The sequence below is a fragment of the Erinaceus europaeus genome, chromosome 5, assembly GCF_950295315.1.
Source record: "Erinaceus europaeus chromosome 5, mEriEur2.1, whole genome shotgun sequence".
Classification (NCBI taxonomy): Eukaryota; Metazoa; Chordata; class Mammalia; order Eulipotyphla; family Erinaceidae; genus Erinaceus; species Erinaceus europaeus.
In genome coordinates, this window is record NC_080166.1 from 125096893 (window position 1) to 125119366 (window position 22474).

General features: G+C 43.7%; 1 protein-coding gene across 2 annotated transcripts in view; it reads left to right on the forward strand.

The window, feature by feature from the left end:
* The first annotated feature begins 4733 nt into the window (after positions 1-4733).
* Positions 4734-22474, forward strand: part of CLDN10 (claudin 10) — a 143608-nt gene continuing 125867 nt past the window's right edge. For both annotated transcript variants that reach the window (XM_007526843.3, XM_060191761.1), the window contains exon 1: positions 4734-5178. In XM_007526843.3, the coding sequence (XP_007526905.1) occupies positions 4965-5178 (214 nt within the window). In that variant the 5' untranslated portion in view covers positions 4734-4964. The remainder of the gene's footprint in view (positions 5179-22474) is intronic.

Consider the following 22474-nt stretch of genomic DNA (forward strand, 5'->3'; position numbering starts at 1 on the left):
CAAGCCAAGGAATCGCGTACTGGATAGGCTATGTGCCTTGCCATACACGTAGCAAAGTTTTGAACCCAGCCACTCTTGAAAAAAAAGAGATGTTGGCAAGATTTCAACACATATGAGTCAAAGTAACTGAGAAAGTGTTATACTGGTGCAGAGAAATACAAGCAGGGAGCTGGGACAGAACAAAAATGTGGAACCAAAATGTGATACGATAGAGGTGTTACTGCCTATCAACCAGGAAACAAAGGACTTCCCAGTAAAGATAGGAACCTTAGCCTTTCAGACATGTGAAAAAAAAAAGTAAATTAAACACATCCAAGTCACAAAACTCAGGAAAAACATTTCGAGGTAATTTTTTTAGATTTATTTATTCTCTTTTGTTGCCCTTGTTTTATTGTTATAGTTATTGATGTGGTCGTTGTTGGATAGGACAGAGAAACAGAGAGAGAAGAGGAAGAGAGACAGGGGGAGAGAAAAATAGACACCTGCAGATCTGCTTTACCACTTGTGAAGCAACTCCCCTGCAGGTGGGGAGCCGGGGCCTCGAACCAGGATCCTTATGCCAGTCCTCGTGCTTTGGGCCACATGCGCTTAGCCCGCTGTGCTACTGCCCGACTCCCAGATTTCTAGGTAATTTAAAAACTTAAATGTGAAAGCTAAAGCTATGAAAATAAGAATATAGGCAGTGTACTATTATTGAAGGTAATATCTTTAATTTTGAAATAGATTTTATCTATGAAGGAAATAGGAGAGAACCTGGACATCACGCTGGCACATGTGACTATACTCAGGCCCTTATGCCTGTAAATTCAGTTTAGCTACCGTGTCACCTGCCAGGAGATTCCTCAAATGCTTCATTCAAGTGTCATCACGTTATATACAATCTAGGGCCCAGGTGTGCATCCTTGAAATGAGTCTGTGTGCCCCCTCCCTCAACCCTCCAACTTTCCCCTCCCTTCTAGAAACTATGAGTTGGTCTTATGATACAAAGATTTCTTATTCGAAGTTGGGTGGTAGCGCAGTGGGTTAAACGCACGTGGTGTGAAGTGCAAGGACCAGCCTAAGGATCCCGGTTCAAGCCGGGGAGTTGCTTCACAGGCAGTGAAGCAGGTCTGCAGGTGTTTATCTTTCTCTCCTCCTTTCTGTCTTCCCTTCCTCTCTCCATTTCTCTCTGTCCTATCTAACAACAACGACAGACAACATCAGTAACTACAGCAATAAAAGGGGAAAAAAGGGCAAAAAAAGGGAAAGTAAATATAAAAAAAGATTTCTTATTGTTTTATTTAATTCACCTGTTCATTTTTCTCTGCATACAACATATAAGTGAAACCACATGGTATTTTTTTTCTCCACCTGGTTTATTTCCTTAGCATAATACTTTCTAGGTACTCTGTGTTGCTGCAAATGGCAGGATTTCATCTTGTTTCTTTTTATAGCTAAATCATATTCCTGTGTGTGGGAGGGTCTTCTTTATCTATTTGTCAATTGATAAACACTTAGGTTGTTTCTAGTTCTTAATTATTATAAATAATGCCATAATATCACAGGAATGCATATGTATTTCTTTTCAAGTTAGTATATATATATATATGTTTTTATTTGGAGGGTGAGTACTTAATACTTAGGAAATATCTTTAGACATTCAAAGTACAAGTCATTTAGCAAACACTTGATCAATTTGACTTCATTAAAATTAAGACTCTACCAAATGGCCATATAAAGATTTAAATCATAGTTGGAGAATATAATTACAGCTCTCACAGTCAACAATGGTTACTATTAAAAATAGGTAGAGAACTAAAGATAAATTATGAGAGGGTGAACAATTCAGTGGTTTAAAATAATCAGACAGTACAAATCTGTGCTTGTAGACAAACTCAGTGGGGCAATGAAAACATGTGAAGATGTCTGACTTCACTTCTTCTACTTCTTCTAGCGTTTGCCCTTCTTCCGTAGCCAGTCAACAGCGTCAGGTTGAGCCTGATGTCAAGTTTCGAGACCTCCTTTGAATCTGGAGCGGTGGCAGTCGTTGACTCTGTGGGTCATAGTCTGTCTGTAGCCGCAGGGGCATTTCGGGTCATCTCTGGCTCCCCAGCGATGGAACATAGCGGCGCACCGGCCATGGCCTGTTCGATAGCGATGGAGGAGGGCCCAATCATAACGTGCTAGGTCAAAGCCGGGTTGACGCTTGCAGGGGTCTGTGATGAGGTGTTTGTTCTTTACCTCAGCTGACTGCCAGCTCTGTTTCCAAGAGTCTGGAACAGAGAAGTTCAGTGTAGGCATAGGGGACCAGATTGGGTGACGAGACGTCAAGCGTTGGACAGGGTGGGCGAAGATATCCGCGTATATTGGCAGGTCCGGTCGAGCGTAGACGTGGGAAATGAACTTAGATGATGCCGCATCCCGACGAATATCTGGCGGGGCGATGTTGCTAAGAACTGGCAGCCATGGAACCGGGGTGGAACGGATGGTTCCAGAAATTATCCTCATGGAGGAATATAATTTGGAATCGACCAAGTGGACATGGGGGCTACGGAACCATACTGGGGCACAGTATTCTGCAGTGGAATAGCATAATGCCAGAGATGATGATCGTAGTGTGGCAGCGCTCGCGCACCATGAGGAGCTGGCCAGTCTTGCAATGATGTGGTTCCTCGCGCCCACCTTTGCTGCAGTTTTTATGAGATGTTTGTGAAATGACAGAGTGCGATCGAGAGTAACGCCAAGATAGACTGGCTGGGCTTCATGCCGGATTCTCGTATCGCCAAGCTGCACATCAAGCTCACGTGAGGCCGAGGTATGGTGTAGATGGAAAACAGATGATACCATTTTTGCAGTGCTGGGAATTAGTCACCATTTTTTACAGTAATCAGATATCAGAGACATGTCTTTCGTGAGTGTTTCCTCGAGGATGTCGAACTTGGATGCCTGAGTTGCATAGTAGATGTCATCGGCGTAGATGAACTTCCTTGAAGAAGTTTCTGGGAGGTCATTGATGTAAATATTAAATAGCATAGGAGCTATTTAATATTTACATCAATGTTCCAGACTCTTGGAAACAGAGTTGGCAGTCAGCTGAGGTAAAGAACAAACACCTCATCACAGACCCCTGTAAGCATCAACCCGGCTTTGACCTAGCACGTTATGATTGGGCCCTCCTCAATCGCTATCGAGCAGGCCATGGCCGGTGCGCCGCTATGTTCCATCACTGGGGAGCCAGAGACGACCCGAACTGCCCCTGCGGCTACAGACAGACTATGACCCACATAGTCAACGACTGCCACCTCTCCAGATTCAAAGGAGGTCTCGAAACTTTACATCAGGCTCAACCTGACTCTGTTGACTGGCTACGGAAGAAGGGCAAACGCTAGAAGAAGAAGAACAGTAATCAGATATCAGAGACATGTCTTTCGTGAGTGTTTCCTTGAGGATGTCAAACTTGGATGCCTGAGTTGCACAGCAGATGTCATCGGCGTAGATGAACTTCCTTGAAGAAGTTTCTGGAAGGTCATTGATGTAAATATTAAATAGTGTAGGAGCCAGAACAGAGCCCTGGGGGAGGCCACTTGAGACAAGTCTCCATCTGCTAGACTTGTCACCCAGATGCACCCAGAATCTTCTGTTTTGGAGAAGAAACGATATAGTGTTGGCCACCCATGGAGGCAGGCATCTGACTTCACTAATAGACTGAAGAAACAAATTAATCAGCATGATGTGTTTTGTTTTTTGTTTTTTTCATTTGTTTGTTTTTTACCAGAGCACTACTCAGCTCTGATTCATGGCAGTACAGGGGATTGAACCTGGGACTTTGGAGCCTCAAGCATGAGAATTTCTTTGCATACCATTATGCTGTCTACCCCCACCCAGTGACCATAGTGTAGTATCTCTATGCCCATCAGAATGGCCAAACAATAATTCTAGCAACACTGCACCATTCAGAGTTATGAGCCAATGAGGTCTCACCCACTGATAGAGGATAGTAAACTGCTCTATTTAGCAAAGCAACAATTCATTGTTATCAAGAAATAAGCTTTAATAATACTAAGCGTATTAGCTAATCAAGAATTGTCTAGAGATACGTGTTTCTGGGCTGGGAAGTGGAGTAGAGCAGCCCAAAGGATCTAGATTCAAGTGTTTACAGAACTCATTCCCAGCTCCACCAATAGCCAGAATGAGTTCTTGTAAAACAAACCAACAAAAAACAAACAGATGAGTATTTCCTTCACCCTAGCAGTTCTGTCCCTACAATATGCCCTGGAAAACCCTTGTACCTATAGACAAGGAGAAATAGCAGGACAATGTTGATAGCTGCAATAAGCTGTTATTGGAATGGGGCAGAAAAAAAAAAAAAAGAATGTTCATCCACACAAAAAAAGTGATATTCACTTAACATAGAGAATGAAATGATTGTGCTCATGTATAATATTTAATAAACAGTGGTTACATTCCTAAACACAGAGCAGGCTCCCAAGCATACTGTTGTTTGTGGGGAAAAAAAAGAGGTTATGGACGAATACATTTAATACAATTCCATTTGTGTCAAGATTTGAAAGCGAGCAAGACTAGGTCATTGGTCAAATCAGCCTTAACTGTTACTGTATAATTTGTACTTTGTAATATCTGGTAGCTGCATGCTTCGTTAAGCTTTGGGCTAACAGAAAATTAAGCATTAACTATGGTGCCATGCAGGAAAAATAACTACAAATCAAAGACCTTTTAAGATTTTCCTCCAAATTTTTAGCAGGCACCCATGGTAGGAACTTAGAGAACTCAGCTACGGCTCTGGTTAGAATGCCATCGGTCAGTGAGACTTTCTCCTAAACTCTGGGATGTCTGCAGCATGAACTACTGTCACCAGCCCGCACTAACTTGTGGTGACGGTGGCGTGAGTGCGGCCTGTCGGCTGCCTGTTTAGACCATCCAGGCACTCAGAGGGGCCCTGAGTCACTGGCCCCAGGCTCCACAACATGTCCAGGGCACAGATCTCCGCTCTGGTGTTTGGGGTTGGAGGGTTTGGAGCACTGGTGGCTGCCACCACATCCAATGAGTGGAAAGTCACCACCAGAGCATCCTCGGTGATCACAGCCACTTGGGTGTACCAGGGACTGTGGATGAACTGCGCAGGAAACGCACTGGGCTCCTTCCACTGCCGGCCACACTTCACTATCTTCAAGGTGGAAGGTATGAGCCAGCTTTGGGGTGGAAGACTAGAAGGTCCAGTTCTTTCCTTGCTGGGTCAACTCTGTGAAGGCTGAGTGCTTAAGGAAAGTGCAGACATTAGCCCAAGATGGCTGGTGGGTGCCAGTGTCCGATGAGAATTAAATGCTGTGTTGCATTTGACAACAGGAATTCAGGGATAACTGCCTGGATCCTTTAGTTATTATACATGTATCATAGACTCCAAAGGAAAGCCTTCAAGTGGCTAGGTGGTTTTATTAGTTGGTTTATAGCTTTTGTAAGTGGCATTGTGAGGGAAGTGTCTGTGTGTGTAATCACATGCTGTTAGTGAATCATATTTTTGTCTATACTTTGTTAGGTCACCTGAACAGGAAATACACATGTTCAGAGTGGGAGAAGTACTGATAAGATGAATAGTACTGAGTAAAGAAGGAAATATGCTTATGGGAGGGTGTTCTCCCATAAGCATATGTTATTTTTTAACATAAATATTTATTTATTATTATCATAATTATTATCATTATTGTGAGGAAAAGAGAGGCACCAGAGGACTGCTTAGCTCTGATTTACAGTGGTACTGGTGGGGCTTGTTTGAACTGGGGACCTCTGGGGCTTCAGACATGTGAATTTAGTGCTCTAAGACATCTGACTATCTCCATGTCCCCTTTTGATTATACTTTATTTAAGTGAGAGAGAGAGAGAGAGAGAGAGAGAGGGAGGGAGGGAATGTTCTGGCATATAGTGGTGCCTAGTCTGCACCTGGGCCTTGGGCATGAAAATCTGGTGCGTAATCACTGTGCTGTCTCCCAGGTGCTAATATTTCCTATGTATATTCATTAATATATTTCTATATATATCATATATTTATACATCATGCATAGTGATAGTATAGCAAACTTGGAAAGCAGTTCTCCTGAAAGAAATTCCTGTGTACTTCCCTTTTCTGTTGCTCTGTTAAAAAAAAAAAAAAAATATATATATATATATATACACAAGATCATGCATATTAGAAACTTGTTACAAGTATATGTATCTTAAAAAAGGAAAAAAAATAAAGGCCCCTTCATTCCTCTGGATACCTACAGACAAACCATTACTTATTATTTGTTTTTATGCAAAAATGTCACAGTCTGCTTCTGCTTTCTGCCTGCCTGAACTAGTTTTTGATTTGTTTTACAAAACTGCCACAGGCTATAGGTTTCTTGTCTTAATAATTGCCTCCCCCGCTCCCTAGTGTTTTTTAAACTGTAGACTTTTTCCCCATCAAATGGCAAAACTGTACCTTGGCCCCAGTAAAGGAAGTGAAATAACATTTTAACTTGGAAGTTACTAAAGCCTAAGACTTTGTGGGATTTTTGTGTTAAGTATTCATGTCATTAGTCCATGGTTCCTGCCAAAAGATAAAGAGAGAATACTTAGTTAAAGCCAAGAGATTCATAATGACCAGCAATAGAACTGCTCAAGCTTGGTCACCCCAGTGAGGCCTCCAAAAAGCATGGCCTTTCCTGTGTACCCAGTAGAGGACTTGCTAAGCTTATTTGGGGATGTGTAGGCATTCTTCCTTATACTATAGAGTGAGAGAGCCCTTCTCCAGAGGGCCCCTAAACACAAGGAAAGTTCTAGAAGGAAAAAAGTGCCGTAAGGATACTGCTGCCCTTCTGTACAACTCTGTTCATTCTCTCTCCATGGCCCATTTCCCATCTTGGGGATCAACTCGAAGATATGAACTGTGGGTGAGTGACATTTCTTTGTCCTTTACTGAGTCCACATGTTTAGAATAGATTATTTTGTTTATCTCTCTTCATTACAGATTCCTAAATGAAACATAGTTATTGTGTAGAATGGGTATTCAGGGGTGGGGTAGTGGCACACCTGGTTACGTACACACACATTACTATGCTCAAGGACCTGGGTTCGAGCTCCCACTCCCCACCTGCAGGGGGGAAGCTTCCTGAGTGGTGAAGCAGGCCTGCAGGTGTCTATCTTTCTCCCTCTTTCTTCCCATCCCCTCTCAATGCCTCTCTGTCCTATCAGTTAAAAAATAGAAAAAAAATGCTTACCAGGAGTGGTGGATTCATAGTGCCAGCACCAAGCCCCACCCAGCACTAATCTTGGTGGCAGAAAAGAAAAGAAAAGAAAAGGAAAGGAAAGGAAAGGAAAGGAAAGGAAAGAAAATAGGTGTTCACCCTTCACTCCACAGTAGGCTAAACAACCATGTCATTTCTTCTTTGATTGAACAACTACTCTGAATTCATCTTAACAACAGGCTGTCAGAATCATGTTACTACATAATGTTGAATGGTATGAAATAATCTTCCACTATTACAACTCAAGTCTCCCTACTATGCCTCTTGATAATAAAAACAGTGAACTCTCTAGCTGTGGTGCTCTAAGCCTATGAGGTAATATGGAAAAATGTATTTCAATAATGCTTCCTCTAAAATAAACGAGGTTAATATAGCACTTTTTTCATCCTGAATCAATCAACACTTTCATGAAAGATACAGAGGACGACAGAAATCTAGTTTGGGGTGAGAGAGATAGCATAAAGATTATGCAAAGAGACTCACATGCCTGAGACTTCAAAGTCCCAGGTTCAGTCCCCCACACCACCATAAACCAGAGCTGAACAGTGCTTTGGTAAAAATAAATAAATAAAATATATAGTTTCAATGTCAGGGAAACTGATTCATTTCTTCAAATGAAATAGGGACTCCAGAAAGTGAAACTCCTTGCTCCTGTGGACTCTTTATTGGAGACACTGGCTGGTTTCCCTCATGCCTACTTCCAGACATGATCACAGGGAGCCAGGGGAACCTTCTGTGCCAGTAAGCTCTCCCACATCAGGAAAATTCTGGGTTGAGAAGAGCTCATAAACCAATGAGGAGTGAGCATGGAGGAGTATTGCCTTTTACAATAATGAACTAGTTAAGCCTATGTTGTCAATTTGAGAGAAATCTTTTTAAGCTAAGTCAGACTGGGAAGGGAAGACAGAAGGCTTTCTTTTTTATTTCCTTCTTTTCTTTTCCCCATTTTTGAAATAAATTTAAATGTGGGAGTTGGACAGTGGCACAGCAGGTTAAGCGCACGTGGCACAAAGCGCAATGACTGGCCTAAGGATCCCAGTTTGAGCACCAGCTCCTCACCTGCAGGGGAGTCGCTTCACAGACAGTGAAGCAGGTCTGCAGGTGTCTATCTTTCTCTCCCCCTCTGTCTTCCCCACCTCTCTCCATTTCTCTCTGTCCTATCTAACAACAACAACATCAATAACAACAAAAATAATACAAGGGCAAAAAGGGGAATGAATAAATAAATATTAAAAAAATAAATTTAAATGTTTATTTGATTGGATAGAACAGAGGGAAACTGAAAGGGAGGGGAGACAGAAAGGGAGAGACAGACATCTGTATCCCTGCTTCACTATTCCTCTGCAGGTGGGGGGGCTGGGGGGTTTGAACAGGGTCCATGCACATGGTAATACATGCATTTAATCAGGTGCACCACCACCTGCCCCTCAGAAAACTTTTCTAAGTTGTAAGAGCGTGGCCTTTGCTGCTTACATAACACCAGCAGTTCACTTAGAGTCTCCACTATAGCCCCAGTCTTTTAGGGGTTTTTTGTGATTTCTTTATTTTTATTTATTATATGATATGATTTATTTTTATTGCTATCAAGGTTATTGCTGGGGCTTGGTGCCAATACTATGAATCTACTGCTCCCAGCAGTCATTCCTTCACTTTTTTTTCCTTTCTATTTTATTTGATAAGATATAAACTGAAAGGATGGAGAGAGAGAGAAAGAGAGAGAGAGCTGCAGATCTGCTTCATTGCTTGTGAAGCTTGACCCTTGCATAAGGGGAGTAGGGGCTTGAACCCCAGTCCTGGTCCTTGCTAATATGTACATTCAACCAGGTGTGCCATCACCGGACCCCCTTTAAAGGGGCATCCTTTAAAGATATGGCATAAGCTAGTACCATTTTGGGGCAAGGAGCTTTTACTATTAGGGTGAAGATGCCCCTGCCCCCCCCAGCCCCAGCCCCCAGCCCCAGCCCCAGCCCCAGCCCCAGCCCCATGGAAGTACATTCTGTGAGGTGAATTTCAGGAAAACCATAGGGACACTTGTAACTCAGTCCTCACTGCAGCCTTAAAGCTTCTTGATTCTGTCTCAAAAGCACTTTGCTGTGCTTAGATACAATATCTGCTCCCAGCTGTGCCTTTTGCTTCATCCTGTTTTGTTTTGCTCTCATGTCCATGTGAATTGGGAGGTCTGAACTGTGAAAGCAAAGCAGCTCTCACAGGCAGAAGAGCAGAATTTCTGATGGGGAGAAAGGATCCCCAGAGCGTTCCTTCAGGGAGGGATGGAAGTCAAATCATGATGGCATGGCAGACAGGGACCTGACCTGTCCTGACTTCCTGTGCTTCTGATGCATGTGGGTATATATTCACCAAGTAATGGGGTCACCAAAAAGAGTGAGTGAGACAGTTTGTGATGAGAGTGAAATTGTGTTTCTGGAGGAAAACGAAGGAGCAGGAGCGATTTAGGACGTGCACTCCGGAGACAGGAAGAAAGCTCACTGCATTGCAAGATGACTCCAAGTGCTGATACCTTTCTTTACGTGACTGCAAGAACTTGACTTTGGCATTCACTTTATTTTTTAGTTTTTATTTATAAAATGGAAACACTGACAAGATCATAGGATAAGAGGGGTACAATTCCCACCACCAGAGCTCCATATCCCATTCCCTCCCCTGATAGCTTTCCCATTCTCTATCCCTCTGGGAGCATGGACCCAGGGTCATTGTGGGATGCAGAAGGTGGAAGGTCTGGCTTCTGTAATTGCTTCCCCGCTGAACCTGGGCATTAACAGGTGGATCCATACTCCCAGCCTGCCTCTCTCTTTCCCTAGTGGGGCAGGGCTCTGTCCTTCATTCTTAAGTTCCTTTCTTGCAGGTCAAGAGAGCTAGATTCCAAGTGTCCCTCAAAGTGATTGTCAGACTAATGCTCAATTCTAGAGCACCTCTGTCTCTACCTAAAACACTTTAAAGGGGAAAAAAATTCTGTTGGGAACAGTGGAATCATGCAAGTACAAAGCCCCAGTGTCATAATGTTGTTTTTGTTTTTCAAAAATAACACATTTGATGAGTATGCACTCCACCGGAAGGCATTATTTCCTCTTAATTTCAGGAGATATGCTCATTCACTGAAATTTAAACTCTGGAGCTGGGGAGACAGCATAATGGCTATGCAGACGACTTTCATGCCTGAGGCTCTGAGCTCCCAGGTTCAAACCCCAGTACCACCAAAAGCCAGAGCTGGTAAAAAAAAAAAAATTGAACTGAGGTAACATAAAGTAAATTTTAATTTTAGATTACTTCATTGCTGGGTTCCAGCTGCATATAATTATTTAAATACTATATAAAACCTCAGGTTTTGGCACTGGCAGTTCTCATCCCCAAAAATAAGCCCAAGAAACACTCAGTGTGTTCCTGTTTGAATAATAATAATGAAAAAAAAAACCCACCAGCGCTCCTTTGTGTATGAATTGACATAGTTGATCACCCAAGGTATGCAAATTTGCATTTTCATGGTAGAACCTGGAAACAATGAGCACTTCTATAAAATGTGTCTGGAGAATTGGAGTGCTCAGTACTAAAATACATCCTCCCCTGACACCCCCAGAGTTCTTTTCTTTGGTGCTAATACACCAACCCCCATCCAAGTTCTACTTTGTGTTTTCCCTTCACATCAGGAAGCTTCTGAAAATTATCAGTTAATATCATAAGGTGTCAGATTACAAAATTAATATGCAAACGACAGTGGCATTCCTTGATGAAAACACTAAGTGAGAAGAACAAGCAATCCAGAAATCAGTCCCATTCACTATAACAGCAAAAATAATAAAATATCTAGGACTAAACCTAACAAAAGAAGTAAAAGATGTGTATATTGAAAAGTATGAGTCATTAGTCAAATAGAAAGAAAAAAATACAAAGATGAGGGAAGATACCCCATGTTTATGGATTGGAAGAATTAACATCATCAAAATGATTATTCTACCAAGAGCCTAAATGCCTCTCTCAATGCCTCGAGAGTGGCCATCTCAGTAGTAATGATGATTCCAACAGATTCCAGTGCTCACTCCTAGTCTAACTCTCATCCTAAAGGCAACAGAATTAAAGGGCATCTTCTGAGCAAGGAGTCTGAAATGAGTGACTTTGAAACTTTCAGCCATTGTGCCATTGTAGGTGATTCCAGTGGATTTTAGAAAGCTGTATTGTGGGGGCCAGGTGGTGGTACACCTGGTTAAGCACACACATTACCATGTGGGAGAACACAGGTTCAAGCCTCTAATCTCCACCTGTAGGGGGGGAGGAGCTTCAAAAGTAGTGAAGAAGGTCTACAGGTGTCTTTCTTACTCTCTCCCTCTCTATCTCCTCCTCCCCTCTCAATTTCCCTCTGTCCTATCTAATAAAATGGGGGTGGGGAGGGAAAAAGTAGCTTTTAAGAACAGTGATTCATAGTGCTGGCACCAAGCCCCAGCGATAATCCTGGTGGCAATTATATATATGTTTTAAAAAAGAAAAAAAGGTATACTGCTCACCCAGGCACTTGAGGTGATGAAGCTGATTTTAGGAAACCACTGGCCCACCATTAAGCCTTGGCCAGCTGTTTGTATGCACCACAGTAGACTGACTACCAGGGGTTGACAGTTAGGCAACTTGCTGTAATGCCCTATTACAAAGACGCAAGGAACACTGTTTAATAGTTAATTCATTTCTTCATCGAAGAGTCTTTTCTTCACAGCATTTATTTGATTCCTGGCAGAGCAGGTAGGTTCTGGGGACTCAAACAGACATTTTCCCTCAGGGCATATGCTACTTAGAGGGAGACATCACTTAAGCAAACAGTTAGATAAGAGTTATTGGCCACTCAGTGCAGGGTGTTGGAGGGCAGGGTTCTCAGAAGAGCTAGTGCTTACAGTGTCTTGAAAAATGATTAAAAGTTTGCCAAGGAGAAAGAAAAGGAGGGCATTTCAGGTCAAGGGATTCTTCTAGCTCTACAACTTATTAACCATATGGCATGAGGTGAGATGCTTTAGCGTGACTGTAAAATGGGCGAATTGTCTACTTGAGAGGTAGGCAGTGTGGATTAAATGAGTTAACTGTATAGAGAACTTTGCCTGGCATATACAGAGTGGAGCCTAAAAGCAAGAAGTAGCCAGTTGTATCAGGGAACAGCAAGCTAGGGGGATGACTGAGACCGAGGATCTACAGAGAGGTGTAAAAAGCCAGATCTGAGGACCCCGCATGTGGTTCAACACTAAAAGGTCTGCCATGTTGAATCGAAGATGCATGGCATCTTCGATTCCATTCCGGACATCACACAGAAGCATCATGGACAGCACCATGGTAGATGAGTCTTCCATAATGATAAGTTTCCTTCCTTCCTCTCTCCCATTTTTCTTTTACCCTTCTTTCCTTCCTCTCTCCCCTTCTTCCTCCCATCTTTCATTAAAACCCAGAGAGTATCAGAAATTGAAACAAACACATAGCATGTTATATAATGCACAGTCACACTTCTACAGACCTGAACAGCCTCTTCTGCAGCCCCATAGCCTCTACTGCCTGCCCTCCCACTCTGGGGGGTTGCTGGTTCTGATTACTGTTAGGAGTGGGGGCACTCAACCTGCAGACCCTCCCTATTTATCTAGGTGAGTGGCAAACACTAGAAAGGCATAACCTCTGCTCTTCTGTTGGGTCTTTGGAAAAGTCATGATGCATTTTTTTGTAGAGAAAAAAACATAGAAATGCACATCGTGACTTTTTCAGCTACCCATACTTGCTCCGTTCCAGCACTGCCAGAGAAAAGGTGAAGAGGCAGAGAGTTTCTTGCAGTGGAACTTCGAACTTTATTCAGCTATATTTGGAGACAACATTCTGGAAGCCAGAGGTAGAGTTGAGGGCCCATGAGTTGTACATGAGAGCTTCAGTTTGAGCTCCAGCACCATGGACAGCACAGGTGGGGAAGCTCCATGAGTGATGAAATGACGTTTTGTGCCTCTCTCTCTCCCTCTCTCTTTTCTAAAACTGAGAGGAATTAAAAAAAAAAAAGTTCCAGGGAGTCACCCAGCAGTACTGTGCATATGTAAGTGAAAAAAACAGAGTATTTGCTTCCAGCCATGATGCTCACTCTATAGTCAGGGATCCAGAGCCTACAGAGATTCATAGCTTGCTTAATTTCATGGCGAAGGCCATGACAGTACAGGTTAGCACCAGACTGAGTGATTCCTGAACCTAGACTTTGCATTGCCTGTCTGTCCAGGACTCCCATGACTGATCCCCAGCATAAAGAGAGTGTAAGAAGTCTCCACATGCCTTTCCAGACCTCTGTTTCACCAGATTGGACTTTGTGCTTAACTTTTTCCTTTGTCTGTGACTCTCTCTCTCTCCTCATACTGTTTGGGAAAAATGCCTTTCCTCAATGTTACTTATTTCTCTTTCTTCCAATTCCACCACTAATACCAGAACACATTTTTTTTTTAAGTATTTCAACAAAGACTTTCATTTCCACTGGCCACCCACCACTATACTTGGCTCTATTTTGTTTATTTATTTACTTATTTTTAAGACAGCTATTAGAGTAAGACCCAGAACATCACTCTGCTATGTACAATACCAGGGATCAAACTCAGGACCTCATGCAAGCCCCACACACTATCACTGTGCTACCTCTCTGTTCACTCCGGGGACTTTTCTTTTTGTGATGTTGTCACTCTGGCTTCTAGCATGGTTCCTTGAATACCCACCCATTCTCAATTCCAAATTAGAAGACCTGTGAGGACAAGAATTTAGCAACTCAACCCTTGCCTAGAAGAGTACCCTACATAAAATTCATGTTCCTTGGGCTTATATTAGAACAATGAGTTATTTGTCAAATTGAGGGAATGGGAGAAAAGAAAGGAATCAAGGTGTGGGCATTGTTTGTCCAGGTTTCTCATGTGAGGTGACATTTTGAGACTGTCTAGATGTTTTTGGGTTCATGTTTCTTTTTTGTCCACAAGCATAGCAGTGATGGAAGTTGAAAAGTTCTCTCTTTGTTAGAAACTGTCAAAGAGAAGGGCTTGCAATCTACAGGAATCATGCTGAGTCTCTGAGGATGCTTCTTTCTACACCAAGAGCTCTAAGGTCTTTAACAATTTCTTCTAGAATGTACTGAGCTTTACTACCAAGGGAATGTCAAATTACTAAATTGGTTGGTCACTGAATATGGGAAAATATTTGCAAAGGTACACCGTTACACAGGCACAATAGACTCACAAACCCCAAGAACATTGATAATCACTTAGAAAGTAATAATTTTTGAGTATTGATGAACTTTGCTTTCCAAAGAAACTATTTACTTTGGAATTTATCTACTTTATTATTTTAATGACTTTAAAAATCTGAAATGCAAAAATTCCTAAGTCTGACCTGTTCTTCTTTTGCTTCATTCTGACATGACAGTCTGGCATTTTTCTCTAGATGCTAGCACCTACAGAATCACAGGCATTCCCTGGGGCTGTCAAAAACTGCATTTGAGAGGTGGAGAGAGAAATCAGAATAACTCTGATGCTTTGGATTATTCGAGGGGACTCAGTCCCTGAGGACTTCTCTCCTTCCAGGGAGTCTGGGTTGAGTCCTCCCTTTGGTAATTAGTGACCCAGAGATATGGATGTGGCTGTTGGCCCGCTCATATATTGCCCAGCCAGGCATGACGGCAGTCAGCAGAAAAAAACAGGCCTCTCTAGCTCTTCATTGGCTGGATTCTGACCCAGGGCTGGAAAGCAGGACTATTGTTGTGAGGTTCATGTTTCTGCAGGCTGTGAATAACAGGGCAAAATGTGCAAGGTTAACATAAAGAGCCTTTCAGTCACGACAGGTGAAATTACAAGCCAGAACCTTCTTGAGATAGCCCTGTTCCATTTGGGTTATCTCTATTACAGAACATGTCTGACGATGATTGCTTTAGAAATCATTTGATATGGCTTATTAATTTTAAGTCAGATGGTGGCCATAAGGAGTGGCAATCATCTTGTAACAATAAGTTGCTTCCTTCCTGATTTTTCTCCATTAGCTATTTCTCAGAAATCCTGTTTGGGGGCCGGGTGGTGGTGCACCTGGTTGAGAGAATATGTTATAATGCACAAGGACCCAGGTTCAAGCCTTCAGTCTCCATCTGCAAGGAGAAAGCTTTGCAAGTGGTGAAGCAGAGCTGCAGGTGTCTCTCTTTCCCTTCCTCTCTATCTCCCCCTTTCATCTCAATCTCTGTCTGTTTCTATCTAATAAGGATAACGCTAACAATAAAAAAAACACCCTGTTTCCTGACCACCCCCCCCCAACACACACATACTCAGACACATTTCTTTAACTTCTGAAAGTATTTATGATGTCCTTTCTTAGGAACCTCAGAGAGGTTCTTCTCCTTCCTGTTTCTATATCTTTGGTCTTCCCTTAGCATGCTTCAAAGAATGTTTCCAACCTCTTTTATAGCTCATCTTGTTTATCTTATTATTCTTGGGTACAAGTGTTATACTCTCCACAATGCCAGTCTTTATATCTACGTTCCAGAAGGGAATTGCAGCCAAATAACTAAAAACTTATGCAAAGCTGAGATGGGGGCAGGGCAGGCAGCTGGTGGCTTACCCAGTAGAACACACATATGACAGTGCTTGAGCACCAGGTCTAATGTCCTAGTACCCACCTGCACTGGAGCAGCTTCAGGAGTGGCGGAGCAGTGCCACAGGCCTCTTCTTCTCCCTCCTTCTCATTCTATTCCTCCTCTTATCCTGCCTCTTCCTTCATTCTCCTTCTCTTTCTCTTTCTCCTCCGTTGTCTCCTCCTCTTTTTCCTCCACCTCCTTTTCCTTCTCCTCCTGCTTCTCTCTTCCCCCTCCCTCTCTGTCCCCTCTCTTCCCTTCTATCTCATTCTCTTTTTCAATCTCTACCAAAAAGAAAGAGAAACAAAACTTGGAGAGAGTGGTACAAGTATACAGGCACTGAGACCCAGTGATAACCCCGCTGGGAAAAAAAAAAATCTGAGATGGATTCTGTAGCATTAAGGAAGAAGAAAACCAAACAAAAACCCCTCTGGCTAAGGATGCTGTTTGGAGAATATGACAGCCTCTCCTGAGAGACCTTCCTTTTGGCTTTGACTAGATCAAGAAATATTTTTGTACTGATGAGGGCCCCCAGGTCTCTGACTGCAAAGAACTAGGCAGTGCAGACTAAACAGTGGCGGCTTCCTTGATGCCCAGCCATCTGCTTCCTCCTCTCCAGACATTCATGCCCGCCGTGACATTCGCCCACCGTTTTCTGTGCTCCTGACATATGACTCTGGGAACTCCTCAGCTAAGTTTGCCCACCTTGGCCCATCATGAGTATGCATGATTTTTCCTGGAAGACTTTTGTTTCTTTGTTTGCCCGTCTGTTTGTTTCTGTGAGAGCGCTGCTCGGCTCTGGCTCATGGGGGTGAGGGAGTTTGAACCTGAGGAACTTGGAACCTCAGACATGAGAGTCTTTTTGCATAACCAGAATGATATCTCACCCACCCTGGAAAGTTCCTAAATATGTGTGGATTTCAAAGCAATCACCCTGACTACTCAGCATAAAACCAGACCCCACTTCCCTTAGTGACACCTGCCCTGCACCTTGTGCTAGTGACCCATGCTTCCCTATTTCAACTGTTTGCCTGGTGACTGTAGGCCCTCACTGCATGCCCTTACTGTAGGCCCTTACTGTAGGCCCTCACTGTAGGCCCTCACTGTGTGCCCTCACTGTATACCCTTACTGTATGCCATTACTATATGCCCTCACTGTATGCCCTCACTGTAGGCCCTTACTGTAGGCCCTCACTGTAGGCCCTTACTGTATGTCCTCACTGTATGCCCTCACTGTATACTCTCACTGCATGCCCTTACTGTAGGCCCTTACTGTATGACCTCACTGTAGGCCCTTACTGTAGGCCCTCACTGTAGGCCCTTACTGTAGGCCCTCACTGTAGGCCCTTACTGTAGGCCCTCACTGTAGGCACTTACTGTAGGCCCTCACTGTAGGCACTTACTGTAGGCCCTCACTGTAGGCCCTTACTGTATGCCCTCACTGTATGCCCTCACTGCATTCCCTTACTGTAGGCCCTTACTGTATGCCCTCACTGTAGGCCCTTGCTGTATGCCCTCACTGTAGGCCCTCACTGTAGGCTCTCACTGTATGCCCTTACTGTATGCTCTTACTGCAGGCCCTTACTGTATGCTTTTACTGCAGGCCCTTACTGTAGGCCTTTACTGTAGCCCTTACTGTACACCCTTACTGCATGCCCTTAATGTAAGCCCTTACTGTATGCCCTTACTGTAGGCCCTCACTGTAGGCACTTACTGTAGGCCCTCACTGTAGGCCCTCACTGTAGGCCCTCACTGTAGGCCCTTACTGTATGCCCTTACTGTAGGCCCTTGCTGTATGCCCTTACTGCACGCCCTTACTGTATGCCCTTACTGTATGTCCTTACTGCATGCCCTTACTGCATGCCCTTACTGCACGCCCTTACTGTAGGCCCTTACTGTATGCCCTTACTGTCGACTCAGTTGTCTCCTACTGACTTGAAGATGCCAGGATCCAGGAAGAAATTCTAGGCTTTTCAGCTTCCCCTATTCTACATATCTGTGAAGATTCTTGGGAATTCTTTTTATTTTTTTTTTTAAAGATTTTAAAAATATTTATTTCCTATTTGTTGTCCTTATTGTTTTTATTGTTGTTGTAGTTATTGTTGTTGTTGATGTCATCGTTGTTGGATAGGACAGAGAGAAATGGAGAGAGGAGGGGAAGACAGAGAGGGGGAGAGAAAGATAGACATCTGCAGAGTTGCTTCACTGCCTGCGAAGCGACTCCCCTGTAGTTGGGGAGCCAGGGGCTTGAACCAGGATCCTTACACTGGTCCTTGCACTTTGGGCCATGTGCGCTTAACCTGCTGCGCTACCGCCTGACTCCCCCTGGGAATTCTTAGGATTATTTCCTAATCTCCCTCCTATTTGCTTCCAGAAGGATTCAGATTCTTCTCAATCAATTTGTTGTGGTCCCATCACTTTATGTCAAATTCCACCATCCTGCCTGTACACAGGCACAGAAAAAGAGTGAACTATGTTTTCTGAGCAAACTAGGCGTCTGGATAAGCCCCTTAGTACATCTCTCCCAACAAACAAAGCTGCTGTGCAGAAGCTTTTCCCACTTGAAGTTGTTAGTGCTGTCTTTTCTCACTTATGGTCAAAAACCACCACACTGGCTTCTACCATCCAGTGTGCGTCCTGTCTTCTCTCTCTGCACTGTCCCCACCACCAGAGTTCTGGATACTCCACCCCTCCATTGGAAGCTACAGCAGTTTCTCCTAAGGTTGCACACATGGGTCGACTATTCTTTCTTTTTTAAAAAATTAATTAATTAGTTAATTAATTTTCCCTTTTGTTGCCCTTGTTTTTTATTGTTGTTGTAATTATTATTGTTGTTGTTATTGATGTCATCATTATTGGATAGGACAGAGAGAAATGGAGAGAGGAGGGGAAGACAGAGAGGGGGAAAGAAAGATAGACACCTGCAGATCTGCTTCACCGCCTGTGAAGCGACCCCCCTGCAGGTGGGGAGCTGGGGGCTCGAGCCAGGATCCTTACACCCGTCCTTCCACATCGCGCCACATGTGCTTAACCTGCTACTCTACCGCCTGACTCCCCTTTTTAAAAATTTTTATTTATAAAAAGGAAACACCGACAAAACCATAGGATAAAAAGGGTACAATTCTACACAGTTCCTACCACCAGAACTCCGTATCCCATCCCCTCCCCTAAAGCTTTCCTGTTCTTTAAACCTCTGGGAGCATGGACCCAGACTATTATATCTGCAACTATCTGTCTATACTGGTACATATTTGCCCATACTTTTCCATGATCCTATTTTCTCTTCCTTTCCAAGTCACACCCACACCAATTGCTACTTCCAAATGTCCCTTCCTTTTTCCTCTTCTCTTTCCAGGTCTTGGTGAAGTTGGAGTTCAGAACCCTCTGGTCGTCTTCCTCCTATCATTTCTCCTCCACTGGGAATATGAACCAAAATTCCTTTTGGGGTGCAGAAGGTGGAAGGTCTGGCTTCTGTAACTGCTTCTCTACTGGACATGGATGTTGGCAGGTCAATCCATAGCTCTAGCCTGCAAAACAGTTTTTTGTAATGTGGCTCTGGAGATTAAAGCCCAGATTCTTGTATCTGTACTTTGTCACTGGGCCACCACTCCAACCCAATTATTTTCTTCTACTTTCCTAGAGAGTGAGATAAGGACAATGAGACCGAGACAGCACAAAGCTCTGCTTTGTCATCCATAAAGTTCTGGGCTGCTCACATGTGGTGCTGGCTGGCGGCCACTGATCCTGGAGCCACGTTTGTAAAGTGAGAGTTTTCTGACTGAGTCACCTCTCTGACCCAGCAGTATATAATTTTTCTTTCTTTCTTTCTTTTTTTCCTTTTTGCCTCCAGGGTAATTGCTGGGGCTTGGTGCCGGCACTACAAATCCACTGCTCCTGGCAGTCATCTTTTTTCCATAGTTGTTGTTGCTATTATTGTTGTTGTTGTATAGGACAGAAAGAACAGAGATAAATTGAGAGAGGAAGGGAAGACAGAGAGAGGAAGAGAAAGCTAGACATCTGCTGACCTGCTTCACCGCTTGTGAGGCAACCCCTCCTGCAGATGAGGAGCCTGGGACTCGAACTCGGACCCTGCACAGGTCCTTTGTGCTTTGCACTACGTGCGCTTAGCCTGGTGCACTACGTACCACCTGCCCCCCATATATAACTATATATGTAATTTTTAGTTGCGATATGATATTCCAGGGTCAAATTCCATCTCTTGCCACAAAAGAGAGCATGCATCCCCAACTCTGCAAATCCAGTTAAAAAAATAATAATGAAAAGTCCATTTTCAGAACCCCCGGGCTAATTGGTGTTTCTGCCAGTAGAACTCAGTCTCTCACTCTGAACCTAGTCAGTACCGTCTGGGGTCCTGGAACTACAGAGAAAGAAGGTGGCTCCTGATTCTACACCTCCAATGATTCCCGAGCTCATCCCAGCTGCGGGAAACTCCTTTGTAGTTTTCAGAGTCCCTGGAGACAGAGGGTAGTCACAGCATCAGGCGGGTGGTGCCCTCATTTCTCAGAGAAGGGCATCTCCCTCTTGCTCTGAAAGAGCAACAAACCCAGGGCCTCCTGTGGAAATGTTTTCTTTGATTTCTTAGGACTCCACCAGCTCCCATTTTCTTTTTCTTTTTAAATTTTATTAGAGATTTAATATTGATTTACATGTCAACAGGGGTATCATTCCACACCATTCCCACCACCAGAATTCTGAATCCCCAGTTTCCCCACTGCAAGCCACCACAGTTGTTCCCCTAACATTGCAGACATGGGCCGAATGTCATCACTGCAACTGTCTACATTTGTACATAATTGCCCCTTTTTCTTCCAGGTCCAGTCCTCTCTTCCCCTCTAAGCCACTCATGACACCTTTACTACATCCAGATATCCCTCTCCTTTTCCTCCACTTTCTCCAGGTACTGATGGAGCTGGAATTTAGAGCCCTTTTATCTTCTTCTCCTATCACTTCTACCCCATTGGAAGTATGGATCAAGATTGTTTTTGGGGTGCAGAAAGTAGGAGTTCTTGCTTCTGTAATTGCTTCTCCACTAGACATGGACATTGACAGCTCAGTTCATACCCCCAGCCTGTTTCTATCTTTCCCTAGTCGGGTAGGACTCTGGAGAGGTGAGATTCCAGGACACATTGGTAGGGTTGTCTGCCCAGAAAAGTCAGGATGGAATCATTTTAGCCTCTGTAAGTTGGTGTCTGGAAGGTGGCAGGACATAAAGTGAGACAAAATGGTTAATGAACAGGAACCAAAATGTAGGAACAGAGTAGATGAGATTAGGGATCTTAGTGTGGAGGAAAGCTAGGAAGTCCATTTTAGGCCTGTTCCTTGGGGCCCACAACTATAGTACTTTTGCTTGCCAGCTCACATTTCCTTCATGGAGCCTGTGGTACCCACCCATATCTCTTGGAGAGCCTGAGTCAGCCCCTGCCCACTCTAGCACTCTGCTTCAGCACTCAGTGCTTTCCACCCTGGGTCTTGATTTTGGACAGTGCTGGCAAATGCTAATAACCAGTGCACCCCGAAGAGCTCTAAGGTCGCAAGGTCAACTCCTGGAACCATTATAAACTAAAGCTGAGCAGGTTAAGAAAAGAAGAAAATTGGGGGCTATGAAGCAGCAGCAGCTGTGTTTCTTTCTTCTCCTCTCCCTGGTCAACTAGGAATACCAAAGAAGACCACGTGGGACTGCAACAAGACAGGACTAGAACAACTTCAGGAACCCACCAAATCACCAGTGAGTGCAAACACATGTGGCTCGTGGACAGTGAGGAGCCTAGGGAAAGATTAAGTGGCTGCTAACAGCCCAAGTTTACCAGTTGAGACACCACCTCCAGTCTCTTTCACCAACAAAAAGATGGCTGAAGGAAGGAGAGGACTCCCCTAAGACTCACCAAATGCAACTGTGAGTCTCCATTGCTACTGCCCTCAGAATCTGGAGCAGCAGCAGGGAGGCCCTGGGCTGACACCAGGGGACAGAGAACTAACAAGGGAACTCAGGAGAAGATCTCGGTGCCCTAGCAGTGGGGCTATGAGAGTCTTTGCATAACCATTGGATTATCTCTGTACCACACTGCTTTATCTCTTGGTCAGGAGTTAGTGATTAAGCTAAGAAGCCTACTTGTAGTTTAAAACTCCTCAGGCTCCCATAGCCTACAGGGAAGCAAAAGAATAAAAGAGGCTTTTAAGCCACTGAGTTCCAACTCAGGGATTAAAATAATATTGAAACAACTATAACTTTCCACAACTGTGAACCCTTTAATTACCTTACTTAGACACAAGTCAATCCAGGCAAGAGTGATCAGTAACTTCAAAAACACCAAGAGAGGGACCTCATAACATACTATATAGAATGGTTAAACCAACAAGAAGATATATTAGAGAAATGAACCAGGACAAGAGTCCAGCTAAAAGCCCTCCCCAAAGGCTGAAGCACAAAATAATGAGGTCAACACCTAAACACTAGTTAATGAAATAATAACAGGAGTGAGTAAACAGTTTAAAAGAATTGTCATCAGAAATGCAGAAACAACAAAGAAGACCCTGGAAGAAAACACTAATTATCTCAAGGTTATTAGAGAGCTGAAAGCTGAAA